General features: G+C 32.7%; 1 protein-coding gene across 2 annotated transcripts; it reads right to left on the bottom strand.

Annotated features, from left to right (window-relative positions):
* Positions 1–207: 207 nt before the first annotated feature.
* LOC111398741 (protein ANTAGONIST OF LIKE HETEROCHROMATIN PROTEIN 1-like) lies at positions 208–2,342 on the bottom strand. Of its 2 annotated transcripts, none has more exons than XM_023025806.1 (2): positions 1,775–2,342; positions 208–1,687 (listed from the first exon to the last, which is right to left on the bottom strand). In XM_023025806.1, the coding sequence occupies exons 1-2, from the start codon at positions 2,054–2,056 to the stop codon at positions 443–445; spliced, it is 1,527 nt and encodes a 508-aa protein (XP_022881574.1). In that variant the 5' UTR covers positions 2,057–2,342; the 3' UTR covers positions 208–442. The 2 variants fall into 2 exon arrangements, with proteins under 2 accessions (XP_022881574.1, XP_022881575.1); XM_023025807.1 differs by having other exon boundaries at positions 208–1,684; positions 1,775–2,339.
* Positions 2,343–18,420: the final 16,078 nt, after the last annotated feature.

Below are 18,420 nucleotides of genomic sequence, written 5' to 3' on the forward strand. Positions count from 1 at the left end.
AAGGGACTCCCTACTGGTTATTGCCATCTTTATTGTCAACAAGATTCACACGCAACCAATACAAATCCACAACTAATTATCTCTCATTTTCATAGTCAAGAAACTGTAGGACCAATAAACAGATTAGAGCAAAAGCAACAAAAAAAAAATTGATAAACAAATAACAAAAATCAGGGGAAGATGTTACGTACCTAACAAAAATCAGGAGAGAGGAAGAAACTTCATTTGAAGGCAAAGTTTAGAATACGAACCTTTGGAAGAAAAACAGTGCAACTGAAATAAATATAATTCTCCTAACGATTTGTCAATTGTGAAAAACTAAACTACCAATCTGTATCTATAATTTGTGTATGATTCTTTAGCCTACAAGGCTACAACAAAAAGGAATAATGTAATATTCATTGAGATATTGCAATTCTTGAAAGCAAAGATTTTTCACTTTCTATGAGAGAAATGATGTGCCAGCATGGTTATGATGCAAAAGATTATGAGCAATGGAATCCCTTGCTTTCATGGCATTTGCTGATCGCAATCCGATTTCAGGAATCATTTCATCGTCAAAGAGCTCGAATTTCTGCGACGAATCTAAATCGTCGTTCCTCATTTCGCATATATTATGCAAAACGCAGCACGCCCCTAAGACGACAGGCAAGTCTTGAAGTTTCACCTCAGTTCTTTTCTGTAAACAACCCCATCGTCCTTTCAATCTCGCGAACGCCTCTTTCGCGATCCCTTGAATTTCTCCGATTTTCTCATTGAAAGCGTGCTGTGTCCAAGTCAAGTGCTGCTGTGTGTAAGGTACTAATACCCAATCCATTAAAGGGTATCCAGAACCTCCAACAATCCAAACTCCTTTATAGAACCCTGCATTTGCTCTTTGAAAAAGTGTCGATTTTTCCAAAACCTGATCATCAGGCATTGAACCAGGATATCCAATGCAAACATCAGTAAACACTCCCTTTGGATCAACCACGCCTTGAACTGTAATCGAATACGAGGTCTTTTGATTCCTCTCGGTGTGCCTCCGGTTGAAATAGGCTGCAACGCTAATCTTAGGAGCAATGATTGGTATATGAGTTGTGTACATTGATCCAACCACATTGCTTATCCCGGAAATGGATTCAAATTCATTCTTAATCCTATTCACTGTTTCATCGTCCGGCCACCTTAAATATTTCGGCATCAGAACAGTTCTAATCGCAGAACAAACCTCAAGAACGAGCTTGTGACATGTCGAAATTCCCAAACCGAATTTCTTCGAAACAAGCCTAAGCGGCTCCCCGGTGGCCAACCGCCATATACAGACGGCAACGCGTTGCCTTACAGGGACAGCATCTCTCAACATAGTATTTTCCTTGGAAACAGCGGAACTCAATTCATTGCATATCAAATCAAAAGTGTCTTTTCCCATTCTGAATGCCTTTCTGAATTCCTCATCCGGAAAATCCGGGCTATTGTATTGATCCCACCAATCTTTTGATCTGCTCTTAACCCACAGCCGCCTCTGAGGCCCCGTTGCCGTGGCTTTATCACTCGCGGCAGCTTTATCTTCGCCGCCGGAAATGGAATCCTCTATATCTGCCGAGGCAAGGGCGATGGCAGTGGCATTGGATGCAGCAAACGTATTGGAACGCGCCTTTCTTTTTCTAGCATCATCAACACGATCCACATCCTCGTGATAATCCTGCTATTGAAGACAAGATTTAAATAAATAAATGCAAATAGATGGATGTGTAATGATTTAAGCTTTTAAGACGAGACGAGTAATTATTACCTGCAACTTAGAGTAATAATCACGCATCGCGCTTGTCTTTTTGTTGTGATATTCCTCGAATTGTAATCTTTCTTCTTGATGTGCCTTGGCGAATTCTTCTCTATCGTCCTTTTCTTGATCCTCAAGCAAAATCAAAGAAGTCAAGATCTCTTTCATATGTTTTGTCTTCACCCCACCTTGTTTTTCATCAACTTCTTCATCAACAACACTGCTCTCTGGTGCATTCTCATTTCTTCTTCGTTTCTTCAGCTGCTGCTGCTGCTTCTGCTTATTTTCATTCATCTGCAAATGATTTGTCGAAGGAAGTGCAAAAATGAAGAGTAGTCAGGATTTTTGTGGATGGAATTGAAACCTGATATACATATACTGTCTGGAATGTGTGAAAGGAAGTGTGAACACGTATAGAAGAATATCAATTGTCAAAATCAGAAAATGGAACTTTTGAAAAATTCAGTTCAGGTGTGTGTATAATGATAAAGAAGGACTAAAGAGACGTGTGAACGCAGCTATTGAGGAAGTTTCGAGGGCAAAGGCGTGGGGTTGGGGCGGTGTACGAGAGACAGGGTCTACGCGGTTTTGAATCCATTTTGCTTGCCTTTTTTGGGGAGGTGTGTGATTGGATTTTTGCTACGACTCAATTATGATTTCGAATATTGTTTTGTTTTTTAATATAAAAAGGAAAAATTGTACAATCAGTCACTGACCTATTGCTGAGTTATGAGTGAGTCCTCCACTTTTAAAATAAGTCGATTCTTGAAAAGATTGACTAAACATCCCATCTTTTCTCAACCAGTACTCTTATTTTTATTTTTTTTTATGTTTTAAGTGTGAATATTTAATTTTAAATAAAAATAAATAAGTATGTTACTGGAATCTCCTAAGAATCCCTGATAGAGTAAGGAACCATACTGTTCGGCTCGTCCTTGTCACTCTCCTTTGATATATGAATAGTTTTTGTCTTTTGAAATTAAATATGCAATTATAATAAAATTTTGAAGATTAATTTGCTATTTTAAAGTCTAGGGACCAATGCTTGGTAATAAGATCACAATAAAATTTTAAACAAACAAATTAGTTTTTTTTTTAGAAAAATAAAAACTGAAAAGGCTGAAAAGATGCTAAGGAGATTAGGAGAACGCAGTAATGTAAAGAATTAAAAGCATAAAACGTTCCTACATTTTAAGTTTAATGTGCAAAATATTCCTATCTTACAATTTATTTATTATTATTATTATTTTTTTGCCATTTTAACCCCACTTACACCTTTTATTGCGAAAATCATCATTTTCATCCATTTTCTTAATTAAAAGCTACAAAATGACAAAGGGTAATTAGCACAAAACGTCTTTATCTTTCAATATTATTGTGCAAAACGTTGTTGTCTTTCATTTTTTGACAATTTTATCCCTTACATTTACTTTTTATTGTGGAAATTATTATTAAAAAATTAAAATAAAATTCAAATAAATAATTAAAAAAGAATTTTTTAATTATTTATTTAAAATTTATTTGTACTTTTTTTTTGAAAATTTTGGGAGTATAGTTGCAATTTATTTCTTATTTTTCTTTTCTTTATTTTTTTTTATTTAAAGAGATGGGTATATTTGTCATTTTGCAACTTTTAATTAAGAAAATGAATGAAAATAATGATTTTTGCAATGAAATAAAAATAAGTGGTGAAAATGTCAAAATGAAAGGTGGGGACGTTTTGTACTAATTACTCTTTTAATAATTTATTTTGGCTCATTTTTCTTTTTTAAAAAAAGTTTGGGGGTATGATTGCAATTTATTCTTTAACTTTTCTTTACTTTTTATTGTTTTATTTAAATAGAAGGTATATTAGTCATTTTACATCAGAAATTTGATAAAAATAATGATTTCTGCAATAAAAATGTGAAAGTAAGGGTAAAAGTACAAAAAATAAAAAAGAAAGATTGGGACATTTTGCACAATAATATTATAATGTATGAATGTTTTGTTCTAATAACCCAAATTACAAATATATCATCATATTTTAAAAAAAAAAGGTATAAAGAACTAATTGCAATTATAATCCCAAAATTTTCAAAAAATTACAAATAAATCAAAATACATAATTAAAAATCAAAACTTAAAATACAAAAATCACTTCTAATACGTTTGATTACCAATATTTTCCATAAAAAATGTCAAATTTCCACCCAAATTTCTACTTTTATGCTTTTGATTGATATTTTTTCCATGGGATATATTTTTTCTACTTTTGGTCATACGACCATATTTTCTTTGAAAACGAGAGACGTATTTTCGTTAGAGAATATGTTTTTATTTTTCAGATAATTCTCTCTCATCTCCCTCTTATATCTCTCATCCACCCATCAATAAAAAATGAACAAATATTTATTTTCCAGATTGAAAATTAAATCAATCAAATACATTTAATCAATAATTTCCATGCAAATAAGTTCTAAGTAAGTTAACTGCTTAAAATTTATTTTATTTCCACGTAAATTTCATGCTTACAATCAAACACACCCTTAGCTTCTTTTATTGTCTCTCCCACCCATTCCACCCCACTAACCATCTGAATATTTTGTGGTTAAAACACAAAATGTTTTTCTTTTATTGCTCTCACAAACTATCCCACATCATCACCATCGTCATCACCTTCTTCTTCTGTTGCAATGCTTTTTTGAATTGCTAGTGGACGTCATGAAAGGAAGTACATGTTAGAGTCAGTTATCGAATCAATTATCTACAGATTTTCCATAATTTTAAAGAAAAATATATGGCAAGTGTAGATTCATTGTCATATTTCCAATCGGTAGCAGGTACATCGTAAATGAAAAACATTTTTAGGGGGGTCTTTTGCTATTAACCCATGCATCTAAATTTTTGAAAATTTGATTTTTGAAGTCCAATTGTTATTCAATATGAAACTAAGAACAAATTCAATATGAAAACAAGATTTTGTTCGTTCTATGAGAATTTTCCAGCTGCTTTTTCCAAGGATGGTTTGAAAAAGACCTGCATGAAACATTGACCGTCGCAGATAAGGAACCTTGTTGATTAAGATACCGTTTAACTCTCCAATAATAAATGTTCCAATTTGGATTATCAACCAAGTAACAGAAAGAGCCCGTCAGACTTCAAACAGCAGAATGATTTAACTGCTACCATCCTATTGGAGGGATTCGTAGCGTTAGCAATTGTTTTAATTTTAATAAATCTTAGAGTATATTTGACAAGGAGCTATAAGAACATTCTATTTTAAAGAATCAATTTTAAAAATTATTTTTAAGAGCTAAAATTTTAAAATAGAGAATGAATTTCGGAGAGCTAAATTTACTCTCTACAATTAAATGCGTTTAAAATATTATAATTTTCAATTCTCCATGTAACGACCCAATTAATAGTGTATACAAAGAAAATAGAGATAAATAATATAATAATTTGGATAGAAACTTGTGAAAAGAAAATATATGAAAAAAATAATAAATATATATTAAAAATAGTAAAATTAAGAGTTAAAGATAAATTTGCTATTGTTGGAGTATTTAAAATTTTTTACTTTTTAAATCTGTAGATACTCTTTAAATTGTAAAATATATATATATTTTTAAATAAAAATGTTTCTTGAAGATGTTTCAAACACATAAAAATCAGTGATGGATCAAATAGTATTTATAATTTAAAACAAAATGAACACTTCTCGAATATACTTTTATTTATATTTATTTGGTTATCTCACGCGTGGAGCCAAAGTGTCCATGCATGGAATCAGTGGCACAAGCTCGTCGGGAACAAGGCAAACATCCAATTGACCTAATATTAATGTGTGAATTGAAAAAAAAAAATAAAATAAAATCGATTGAGCGTGACTCACAAGTGCAATGGGTATATAATGAGATGATGACATTTGATAGAGTGCAATCTTAACCACCAATCACATCCCAATATGATATGATGTGATCTAATGGTCCAAATAATTTTGTGTCGAAAGATGCAACCATTCAAAACGAACATTTAAAAAAAAAAAAATTTAAACATGATCCTCTTAATTCTATTTTCTTTGTTCCAAATTAATTAATTTCTGAATTCATTTTCTCTCCAAATTCTGCCAAAATAATTTTCAAAATTTAGTGTTTGATATCATACAATGTAGAAAAAGTTCGATCAAGGTTAGTTCGTCCAATAAAATTAATTTTTTCTATACTAATTTTGAAATTAGTTTTGTATCTTGGGAAATATCTGTTTTATTCCGTTGCACTAGTGCAGTGGCGAAATTTATGTTAAGGAAATTTGTAATCATCACTTTATTGTATCTCTTTATAATTTTTTATTATTTTTATTTTCTATATTTTAGTAAGTCACAAATTTGCTCATTTTATATACATGTGTTTTGTTAACTAATATAATTTATGCACCTAATTTAGATAGCGACACCTATCTACTATCGTGTAACACATGGAAGGACAAGTGATCAAATTTGATGACACCAAGGCCTCTAATTTCGAAGTCAACACAGTGTTCAATAGTTTGAAAATGGATATGTAGGTCCCGTTTGTTTATCATTCTTTAGCCAAGAAAATGAAAAATATGAACGTTATCCATTACATCAAATCACCATATTTGACTTTTTCTCTCTTGTGTGAGTTCTGTAACAACTATATTTTTCATTCTCATTCTTATAAGAATAAGAATCAAACGAGGGTATAAAGGTCGGTCAGCTCAGGTTTGTTTCTCTTGCCACGTATGTGGGAAGTTCTCAGAGCATTTCAATGTAATCATGATTTGTTCAGAAAGTATGTTTAAAAATTTTCTACCAAAGATAAATGGACACTATCTAGAGATTTTTCTAGACTCTAGAGCCAAATTAGATATGCTCACTCAACAAAATTTATATTAGCAATACTGATTTTCATTTCCTATGCAAATTTGAATGTATTTAAAGAAAATAAATGATACCTAAATAGCAATTCACAAAATGCATTGAAGATCAATTTTTAATATGAATGTCTATTAGTTTGACATCAATGCCATGCAGACTAAAAGTCCATCTCCATACCACTTAGATATCATTGCATAAAATGAATTAGAGATGCTTTTAGTGACTCTAGTCTTGGTGTTCTAGAAAGCCAATTCCAAGATATGTTCCAAGAAAAAGTAGATATTAACTCAAAATTTATGTTGACAGTCATTCATTGAAAACATCAACTATTTCCATTTCGCCCCTGTTTGGCCTCCAATTAAATTTTAATTCATTTTTCCCTCTCTTCTTATTAATCACATTCTCCATTAAAATAATATTATATGTAATTTCAAAACTTTTCTTCTTTTTAACTACAAATTAAAAAAAAAAACTATTTAAACCGCTAAAATTTCAAATAATGGGGCCAAACGGGGAAGAAGTATGCAATGACAAATAAATCTTGACCGGGGAAACAACCCTTTAACCAATGGTTTTCCGATTACTTTTGATAAGTATATTTTATACATTTATTTAGGCCACAAAACATGGATAGTTGTTGATAAATATATTGAAATATAGCTTAATCCTATACAAATTATGTTTTATAGGATGACATTGATTAACATGGTGGATTTTAGGATAAACATACGAAAAATGACTAAAATGGAAGAAAAACAAAATTCTGGGAACAAATTGCAAATAGTTGAAAGATGATTTGGAAGAAGAAATGAAGATGTAAAAGTGTTGAAGGTCAATTTAGTGAAGGCATGAAGTTTTGGAAGAAGAAAAAGGGAGAAAAGAATGAGATTATCTTCATACTATGTAGTCACATAGTCTTGTGAGCCACGCAGTTGCACGATGTGGTTCAGGGTCTTTTGAAGTTGAAACTGGTTGAACTATGCTATAGCATGAAAATGTACTATGCAATAGTAAAGTATATTTTCGGGAGAAAAATTCTTATTTCCTTTATTGAATCAAACTCTTATGGAAATAACATTGGGGGCATCTTTTAAGACCTAGGGCCGTCCAGAAACAAAGTGGGGACACATTTCAAGAGATTTTGGAGCATAGTAGGAGGTAAGAAACACGAAGATCAATTCCAAGACTTGAAGTTTCAATTCAAGATTTATTTGGGTGATTCGATTATTCAATATTTCCTTTGTTTTCATTTTCATAACGTGTCAGGCTAGATTTCTTTGTACTAATATAACGATGAACCTTGTAACATGAGTGTCTAATCTTAAGTTTTATATATTTGACATTGAAAAATACGTTTTTGGATATTAAATGGTTAAAATGATTATAGTTTATTTATAATTATTGTGCACGGTAGTTGTATAAATTTAGTAGTTTATTTTACGCATTTGAAAGAAGGATAATAGGCTTGAAATAGTCTAAATCATCATATTTATTGTTGTTTGTGTAGAATTTTCATGATATATATTGTTGTTTGTGTATAATTTACTATTTTTGCGTGAAATTGTTCATGTGATATAAACAATTATATTTTCACTTATTTTATCGTGTTTGCTTATTGTTTTGTGTGATCGTGTGGGTTTGATAGTCTTGTCGGCAATATATTTAATATTGGAATAGGTATGGACTAGGAACAACAGAAACAGTGCATGATTTGAATAATTAATACTTGTTTGTGTAAAACTTGACATTCCCTGTGTACCACATTCATGTTTTACATGTTAAGTTGGTGATTTGATGAGTTACTTATAAAAGAGTTGGACAAAGTGAGACCCTAAAAACCTCTATTGTACTTATCCATAATCTATTTTTAGAGCAATTTGGAGATGGTTGAGCTATTACAGAGAATATTGAGATGAGTAGGAGGGTTCATACATGAAATTATCTTGTGTGGATTGTCTAAAACCAATGAGATGAAGATGAGGTGAAAGTCATAAGTTAGGATTTGGTTTGGAAACTAATTGTCAGAAAGAAAATGAGCATAGCATTAATCTATGTATGAATAAAACTTTTCTCGAAGCCTTTATGATTCGAGTAAGTAAGTCTATAAGAGTATTTAAAATTTGGTGCCCTAAAGTCAACTGATTTGGAAGTCATCGGCTTAGGGGTTATATAGAAAGCAAGAGAGGGAGAAGCTAATAAAAATTATCTTTTCGAGCCTTTATAACTTGAATGAATAAGCCTACAAGTGTTCAAAATCTGGTACCCTCAGGTCAATTTACTTGGGAGTCATCGGCCTAAAGCTAAATACATGGGTTGAGAAGATGTTTAAAAAAAATATTGAGGAAACAAAAATACTTGAGAAAAGACACAATTGCATTGATTCGGAATCTTGATTGTGGATCAGGCCAGTGGGTGAACAACATCAGTCTACTTAAGCCCTAAGACATTTGGTCGATAGAACTATATCTTTAATGCGAGACAAATAGCTTAGTTTAGTTTTAAAAGTTGAAGTAATCAAAAATAGAAAAATCTCTACTTATTGAAGAATGAGCTTGTGATAGTAAGATCCATCCATAATAAGATAGGGTAAGGAGTAGAATTAATTAAACTTCAACATCAGAATGCCCTGCAAAAAAAATAAAAAAAAAAAGAGTGAAAAGAGAAACTTTGAGGGAGTGTAACACTCGAGCGAAGAAAGGGAATTTTTGACGACTACGGGCTGGGAGTTGAAAAAATCATGAGCTTAGTATGTTTACATGGGTTTACACATACATGTCGAGTTATGGTTATCACAGGTTGAGGTTAATTTGATTTTGCACTCTTGAAACTGTTCATTTTAAGACATAGGACCATCTAGAAACAAAGTGGGAAACACATTCCAAGAGATTTTGGAGCATAGAAGGAGACATGAAACACAAAGATCGATTCCAAGATTTAAAGATTCAATTCAAGATTTATTTGGGTGATATCGATTCTTCACTATTTCTTTTATTTTTTTTTCTTTGTACTAAAATAATGATGAATTTTGTAACATGAGTTTTTAATATTTAGCTTTAAATATTTGACATTGAAAACATGTTTTTAAATATTGAATGGTTTACATGATTATCGTTTATCTACAATTATTGTTCACGGTAGTTGTATGAATTTGGTTGTTTATATTTGCATTTGAAAGAAGAAAATAGGCTCGACATGGTGTAAATAATCATAGGATTTGATAGGAGATAGAAATATACTGCCATAATCTATGTGAATTTTTAAGTATTCATAAAAATTTATGTTCTTTTGTATATTTGTATCAGTCATAGAATTATAGTCGGGGTAATAAAATGAAAATATTGATTATTCAAAATTCAATTGTGTTGTCAAAGTATAGAACTAATGTAAAAAATAATTATTACATGAGAATTTGGGATCCTAGTACCATTAGAACACATTAACTTGCATTTAGCATAATTGCATTTAGCTTATTTAACTTTCTCATAATTGCACAAGTAGATTATTTTTGTTGTGGTTTTTTTGCAAACAAGTACATCACATTACAATCGTTTCGACTAAAGTCAAGATAATTAAAATTGAACTAAATCAATCTTTGTGGGGGCACTACTTCAACTCAAATTCATTTTATTACTTGTTAACAAATCGTACGTTTGCGATAATTTTAAATCGAAAGATATTTTTGTGAATGTGCTTTCTTTCTGCAAACTGAAATTTAAATATGAGAATAAATTATCCCATTTCAACAAAGATAATATAAAACAAACAAAATTTAATAAATATCTTATTTCACCTAGAGGAAGATTACAATTGCTTCTATAAACATGAAAATAAAGAACTATAGATAAAAAAACATCGTGTTTAGAAATCAGCGGAATGATATGCAAAACTTCAAAAAAAAAAAAAAAAAAAAAATTGTTCAGTAATCAGTAGAATGTCCAGTCCATTATGAAAATTGAAGGTGTTTATTTTTATTTTTATGTTTTCGCTCATACTTAATCTCAGGTGCATAAAGAACCTAAATTTGTAAAATCATTTCCTCACCAGATTCATACTGTGAGTAAAGCTGTAAAGTGGATGCACCTCAACATCTCATGGGGTACTCTGTAGCTGATAATGTCACACAATCTCATATGACTTCTGCTGGAGGGAAATTTTGTTATATCGATCCTGAATATGGACAAATGGGTCAGAAAATGGCTCTTATTTCTGAGATGCAAAAAGGCTTTGAACATTGACTAACATTCGTCAATCCTTCGAGTAACATATCAAGAGAAAAAAAGGGTTAGAATTTGGACCTTTCGAACATTGCTATTGGTCTGTCAACCTCATTAATCTATTACTCTCAAAATTTTCCATTTTCGCAATATTCCATGTTGCTTTCTTGTTTGACAATTTCCCTTGTTTACACTAAATTCATTAAATTCAAATGTGAAAATAAAATATAGACCACGCACGTGCGTACTGCTGTAGTAGGAGATTTATCTTCACAATTTTTAACTATCTTTTAATTAGTATTTCTTTTATTAAAATAAATTTCGATTTTAATTTTTTTGAATTAATTTTGAATAGTAGGGATTTTATTATTTTAGTTTTCGCCATTATCTTTTCTTTTTAATAAATATCTGGAATTTAAAAATTATCTAGATTCTTGTTATTCCTTTAAATAATAATTGTTAGTTGTAATGACATTTAGTTATTGTTGAATTGAAATTATAGACTTTGGAGTTTTAAATGTCTTAAATTTTCGGTATTTGATATTTAATATCAACGATATTTGTTCATGCTTGCTTCTAAATCAATTGTGCCAATGGTGTAATGTTGGATATTGGTTAAATAAATCAAGAATTGAAAAAATCGATTAAAGTGATTTCGTATCGACTTCGGCTAAATACTCAAAAACTCGATTCAATCCGTTTAGGCAAAATTGTTTGCCATTTCGCCGCTTCGGGGCGCACAAACGGGGATCGACCTGTCCATTCAGGTCGCGGGGGTCGAGGGGGCAGCGCCCCCCGTGGGGGCTCGGGGGCAACGCCCCCGAAAGAGAATTTTGATTTCTCTGCATGTATTGAAGGGTATATTTGGCATTTCGAAAACCAATATCGGATGAATGAGAAATTACGAAAAAGGACGAAAATCAGTGAATAGACACCTTTTTATAAAGGTGCATTATTTGGAAAGGGTGCATGGTTTGGCTTCAACCATTAGTGAATAGACACCTTTTCATAAAGGTGCATTGTTTGGAAAGGGTGCATGGTTTGGCCTTAACCATTTCGTCCATACCCTTTCATGGTCTATAAATAGGACCCTTTGAGTGTCCTATTCCACACAATTTTGATATGCAAAAACGTCTCTCATCCTCTCTTCTATCCAAAATCAAAATCATTTCATTTATTTTGATTTTCCTTCATCCTTGGAGTACATAAGCCTAAATTTGGTTCGTTGTACTTGTGTTTTGGAGTGCTACAAACACAAGTGCAGCCGTTATATCTTGGGAGTCGATTGCCGAAATCCGTAGGCACCGTTGCGGGGCAAATTCGACTTAAGGACAAAGAGTCCAACTCTTGCCTCGACTTTGTCCCTAACCATCATTATACTTATTTTGGCGTCACTATTAACAAAATTCTTCCAACAAGCAAGACTGGCGTATTGAAGAGGCCTTTAGCGTTGCAAAATTAACTCTAAAATGTTCTGACTCAAGGTGAGGCACCGACCAGATCTTAGTTCAAATATATTGCCAGAGCTTAACAGACTAAAAGAACTTGGAATGAACATCGAATGAAGTAAAGGCTCCGATGTATAAAGAAAATTTCATCATTTGAGAAGTAATAATAGAAACGATGGAATTCACTATTTTTTATTTTATTTTATTTTATTTTATCTGTCTAATATATATTTCTTTTCACTATATTTTTCACACTTAACAGGATAAAGTTTCTTATTTCTTTCATATTTCGTAGTGAAATAAATTTTTTTTTTAAAAAGAGAATAAATCGTGGTCGGGAAGGTTATAGCAGCCATGACCACCAAAATTCTCCCCTAAGATCAAACTCCTCATGAAAATGTATTTTTTTATATGAAATAATTGAATAGATGAAGATAATTTTTATATGCCACATAAAACAATATCCGTATTTGACAACCATTTTCACAATTTTTTTTTTCCTAAACTCATTTTTAGCTGCTCATTTTCAAAATAATATATTTTGCACGCAAATCTAAAATTCCTACTTTTTAACCACACATTCTCTAAAAAAAATAAAATAATAAATCAATATTCAAAAAATCATCATTTTTTTTTTTTTTTTGCCCAAAAACCTCTTTTTAATGGTTGTCAAACATGGCAAACATTTGCCTTTGTTCTTGTGAACATTTTTTTTCCAAAGAATTCTGAGACATTGTTGTCCAGCATATACAACGGTTCATAAAATATTGCATCATAGCATTAATTAAAATAATTTAAGCACTATCAAAATTTAAGGGAATTTCAAGTTTTATCAAATGCTCTTATTAGAATAGAGTACTCATGTTCTCATACCCGCAATGAGAAGCTTTATCTTATCCATTTTGAAGAGGACCTTACTTAAGGTTCTCCCGCCACCTGAGAACAATTTCTTAGAATAGAGTTATGATCTTTGTATGATGTTGCACTTGCCATGGTAGTCAATAATTTATTAAAGAATAATCAAACAAGAATAAGAAGGTTGTTTATTATTCCAAGTTGTTATAGAAAGTAAAAATTTCACACTATGAGTATGTGGAGGGAAATGTTATTTTTGTTGGGAATTTCTAGAAACTCTTTTATTTTTCTTGAACTTGAATATTCATGTTCTGCAATCCACAGCTGTCCAATTGTCCAACTTTCAATGAAAATCCACTTAAGGAACAAAATTGAGAGAACTAAGGTCTTTATTTTTCTTGTGCTAGCAAGAACAATTATATTCTCTTCTTATTTTTCAAACGATATCAACTTGTTGATATAAGTTTAAGTGGACTTGGTCCGTCTCCTAACTTAATCCAATCCAATATTTAATTAATATAATTAATTCATCCAGTTCTATTAACCAGTAACTCAATTAATTAATTTTTCAACACTCATTAATTAATTAATTGGTAAATCTCATTCTTCTTGTTCTCCTTGTGTGTGACCCATTAAATTTCCAATTATGATGCCTAATGACATGAATCATATTTTGATAGAATCAAAATCGATAAATTAAAATACCCCATTTTAATTTATCACCAATTCATATTTATCGTCCCAAGTTGACATTAAGCAATATGTCAAGGTAATACATGTGATGAAAAATGCCACGTGGTATGACAAAATAAAACTTGTTCGTTTATCATGAAACTATAATTTTTTCATCAATATGATATGATCAATCACGAGATATGGATATGTGTCGATCACCATTACTGATCATATTATTTATTCCATTGTTAAGTCAACGTAAGTCAAAGACTCTTTTTCGACTTATGAGTACACCTTGACTAATGATTTCATTATCAACTCAATTGGGTGAAATGTAGATCATAATCTCTTACTAAGAATTCTCTATTAATCATTCACAATCTTCATATAATTTTTGCCATTCTTGAACGATGTCGCATTAACGATCCCTAGTAGAGAAACATCCAATATTTCCAAAAAATGAATGTTCTCATGTATGGCACTATGATGACCTCAAGTCGAAGGACCAATTCCACCACCGAACATTAGAGATTAATCACTGATACTTAAACATTTATCAATGTGGAATCTCCATCTGTATTAGTGATATCCGAATCTCGTTATTATATATGACAACGGATGATTTAAGATTCAGTTGGCTACCTAATATTCAAGAAACCAAACATGCCATGATAGAAACCTAGAATTGAAATGCACAGTATTTCACCTTTAAGAATTTCACATCTTTTACACTTTTGCAATCAGAATTACACTCCTTCTACTCTTTTCTAAAATCATCCCTATAATAATTAACATCAAACATAACATTAAATAAATTACTCAAGCTTGTGCATTATAAAAAATAAAAGGAAAACAAATTGCACATGTAAAGGAAGAAGGAAGTCAGAGGACTTTTTGGTGTGTTCGGATTATTTTTGCTTTCGTTTCCTTTTTCGCTTTTGGTTCTGTAGATTTTGCCTTCTTTTTTTTTCATCAATAAAACAATGAAAAGATAAAACACACACACACACACACACAATCAAATCAAAGTGATAATAATATGTACAATAAGAAAGTTCTATGAGATTACTTGACCTCACATAGCATTTCTACAATCAAAAGAATTCATATCGATTGATCATTAAGCCGGAGAAGTTTCCCTCAGTCAATAGAGGCGGATAATTATTATATTGGTCCAAGATTCATGTATATGGATAAATTTTAAGATATTTCATTCTTGGCAAAATAGAGGCAAATTAATGTATTAAATTAGTCTTACAACAAACGAGAAAATCGATCAAAGAATATTTCTCTTTTCACACCAAATAGAATTAAGATTTAAAAATCCTCCACAGGCAAACAAAAATGGGAAAATGAGCCAAAAAGTATGAAGATGAATGATGAGATTGCAAAAGACAATCAACAATTCAACTCTTTCAATAGCGGAATTTCATACTTCAACGAATTCATTTCTGAAATATTGAAGATTGTGTGTGATCCTTAAACTTGGAAATATCAAAGTGGTAGACAAAAGGAAATGGGATCAATTGGTATCCAAATCCGAGACACGTTATTATGAAAAGAATCAAAGGAATAAGGAAGAAAAATGTGTGCCGTGGGCAGATTTTTTTTTTCACGTTTTTTCTTTTAATTTCCATATTTTGCCAAGACTCGTGTACTATAAATATAGGACTCCTCTTTCAGTATTGTTTAAGCTGATATTGTTGTAATTCTCTCCTTTCATTGATTGAATAAAATAATATCGTTCCTCTGCCAGTTCTTTTATTTCTTTACTTTAATCTTGTTCTTGGATTATTCGTGATCTTGTTAATTACTTCAATTACAACAAGTTGTATTCATTAAATCTCAATTCCTGTATCATTGGTCAATCGGTCTCAACAAGTGGTATTAGAGCGGGGTTATTCGTGGATTTTTGGCCTGAAACTGATCGGAAAATCGTCTGAAAATTACCAGAAAATCAGAAAACGAATCTGTCCAATTTTTCGATTTTCTGTTGGATCTATTTTTGCGTTTTCTGGTCAAACCAGGAAGAATTTGGAGAAACGAACACCAGGCAGAAATGGTTCAGAAAGGGTTACAGGTCGTCGGTGCGTTTCCGGCCGATCGCCGGCGGTGAAAATCCGGCGAGGAGAGTAGCGGCGCGTGCGACGGTTTCCGACGACGGTGTCTTCAGGCAGTTTTCTCTGAACGACAAGAAGGACCTTGTGGTGGTGTCCAATTTCAGTTTTGGGCAAAATTGTGGCTCTGGACAATTTTGCCCCTTGCACGTTCGGTAGTTTTCAATTTTGGGTGTTGCAGGTTGCAAGTTCTTCCTGATTTGATTGAGATTTTTCAGAAATGAATTCGTTGAAGTATGAAATTTCGCTATTGGATCGCAATACAAGATTTTCGCTGTGGCAAGTAAAGGTGAGAGCTGTGTTGTCGCAGATGGATTTTGATGATACTTTGCTAGGTTTTGATAAGATGCCAACAAACTTGTCTATGGAGGAGAAAAAAGGGAAGGATTGGAAGGCTTTAGCGCAAATCCAACTTCATTCATCCAACAATTTGCTGCAAGATGTTTTGAAGGAGAAGACAGCGGCTGCTTTGTGGCTCAAGTTGGAGCAGTTGTGTATGACAAAGAGCTTGACGAGCAAACTGACTCTAAAGCAGAGGTTGTATTCTCATCGCATGGCGGAAGGAGGGTCAATGTAGGACCACCTTACTGTGTTCAAGGAGATCGTTGCAGATTTGGAGACGTTGGAGGTAAAATATGATGAAGATGATCTAGCCTTGGTCCTGTTATGTTCGCTACCCAATTCTTTTTCGTCATTTCGTGATACTATTCTGTATAGTCGTGACACGTTATCCATTGAGGAGGTATACGACGCACTGTTCTCAAAAGAGAAGATAGAGTTGTTGGTTGGAGATCCTGCATCTAGAGTGGGGATGCTCTTATTACTCATGGTGATCGACGGAGGGGTAGATCGAAGGTGAAGTATAGCAATGTGTATTGTTATTACTGCAAGAGGAAATGACACATCAAGAAAGATTGCGACAAGTTGCAAGGTAAAGGTGATTTACATGCAAATCATGCGGGGCAATCAGGTAATTCGAACGAGACTAATATTGCTGAAAATTTTTGTGATGATGGAGATGTGATGTTGGCTGTATCTGATGGGGAATCCAAACCTGAGAAGTGGATTCTGGATTCTGCTTGTTTGTATCATATGTGTCCCAATACGGCTTTGTTTCAAATATATGAGACGGTAAAGCAAGGTGGAGTTGTCATGGGAAACAACCAATCTTGCCGGGTTGCAGGAATTGGTCGGGTCAGATTGAGGCTACAAGATGAAACAGTGAGGACACTTGATCAGGTTTGCCATGTTCCAAACTTGACAAAGAATCTCATATCACTGAGTACCTTGGATGAAAAAGGGTACAAGTTTTCTGGTGGAGGTGGAGTCTTGAAGGTTCGAAGGGGTGTCCGGGTTGTACTGGAGGGACGGAGGAAATCCGAGTTGTACATCTTGCAGGGGAGCGCAGAACCAGTTCAGAGACATTTGGACAAGTTCAGTACCATGGTGGACATTCAATTTGGTACAGTACCTCTTGGGTTTTGCTCTGGGTCAATTAAGAACTTTGCTCAAGGGACTGTTGGTGATTCCACTTTACCACCAATTTTAGCGGGTACACTGTGTTCTTGTAATGCCAATGGACTCATGGAGCGTAGGTACAGTTTTGAAGATATCTCTAATGCTTTAGAAATCATTGAAGGTGACAATTTGGCAAGGGACCTTCTGATTGTGCATTTGGTGTGGTTTCTGCTACAGGGTGTGCTTCGACCCTGTCCAGTGATTGTTAATTCCAAAAGGAATTTTGGGAACCCGGGTTTGGGTTCGGGTGTCGCGTGTGGACGCCGGGTGGAGGAACATATTTTCGTGGAGAGTTTGGTTACTGGGTTGAGGAGCTTGGTTATTCTGATGCAGACGGATCATTTCTCAAGGTGGACAAAATTTGGAGCTTCGTTTGTTGCACCGAATTTTGAGTCAAGGTAGAGATTGTTGAATTTGTGTCTCAAAATAAGGAAATATTGAAGATTGTGTGTGATCCTTAAACTTGAAAATATCAAAGTGGTAGACAAAAGGAAATGGAATCAATTCGTATCCAAATCCGAGACACGTTAATATGGAAAGAAACAAAGGAATTTGGAAGAAAAATATGTGTGCCGTGGACAGATTTTTTTTTCACGTTTTTTTCTTTTAATTTCCATATTTTGCCAAGACTCGTGTACTATAAATATATGACTCCTCTTTCAGTATTGTTTAAGCCATTATTGTTGTAATTCTCTCCTTTCATTGATTGAATAAAATAATATCGTTCCTCTGTCAGTTTTTTTATTTCTTTACTTTAATCTTGTTCTTATGTTATTCGTGATCTTTTTAATTACTTCAATTACAACAAGTTGTATTCATTAAATCTCAATTCCTGCATTATTGGTCAATCGGTCTCAACAAATGGTTCTCTTGAAAACAATGCCTATGAGAGCTTCAAAATGTAGCATAACAAGAATGCAACAAAAATATTCTTAGTAACTGCTTGCGA

The sequence above is a fragment of the Olea europaea genome, chromosome 8 (assembly GCF_002742605.1).
Source record: "Olea europaea var. sylvestris chromosome 8, O_europaea_v1, whole genome shotgun sequence".
Taxonomy (NCBI): Eukaryota; Viridiplantae; Streptophyta; class Magnoliopsida; order Lamiales; family Oleaceae; genus Olea; species Olea europaea.

Bases quoted from the DNA above. Each gene is read 5' to 3' on its own strand.
- LOC111398741 (XM_023025806.1), bottom strand. From the start codon at position 2,056: ATGAATGAAAATAAGCAGAAGCAGCAGCAGCAGCTGAAGAAACGAAGA. The intron at 1,688-1,774 runs GTAATAATTACT...TGTCTTCAATAG, and splicing joins ATTATTACTCTAAGTTGCAG to CAGGATTATCACGAGGATGT.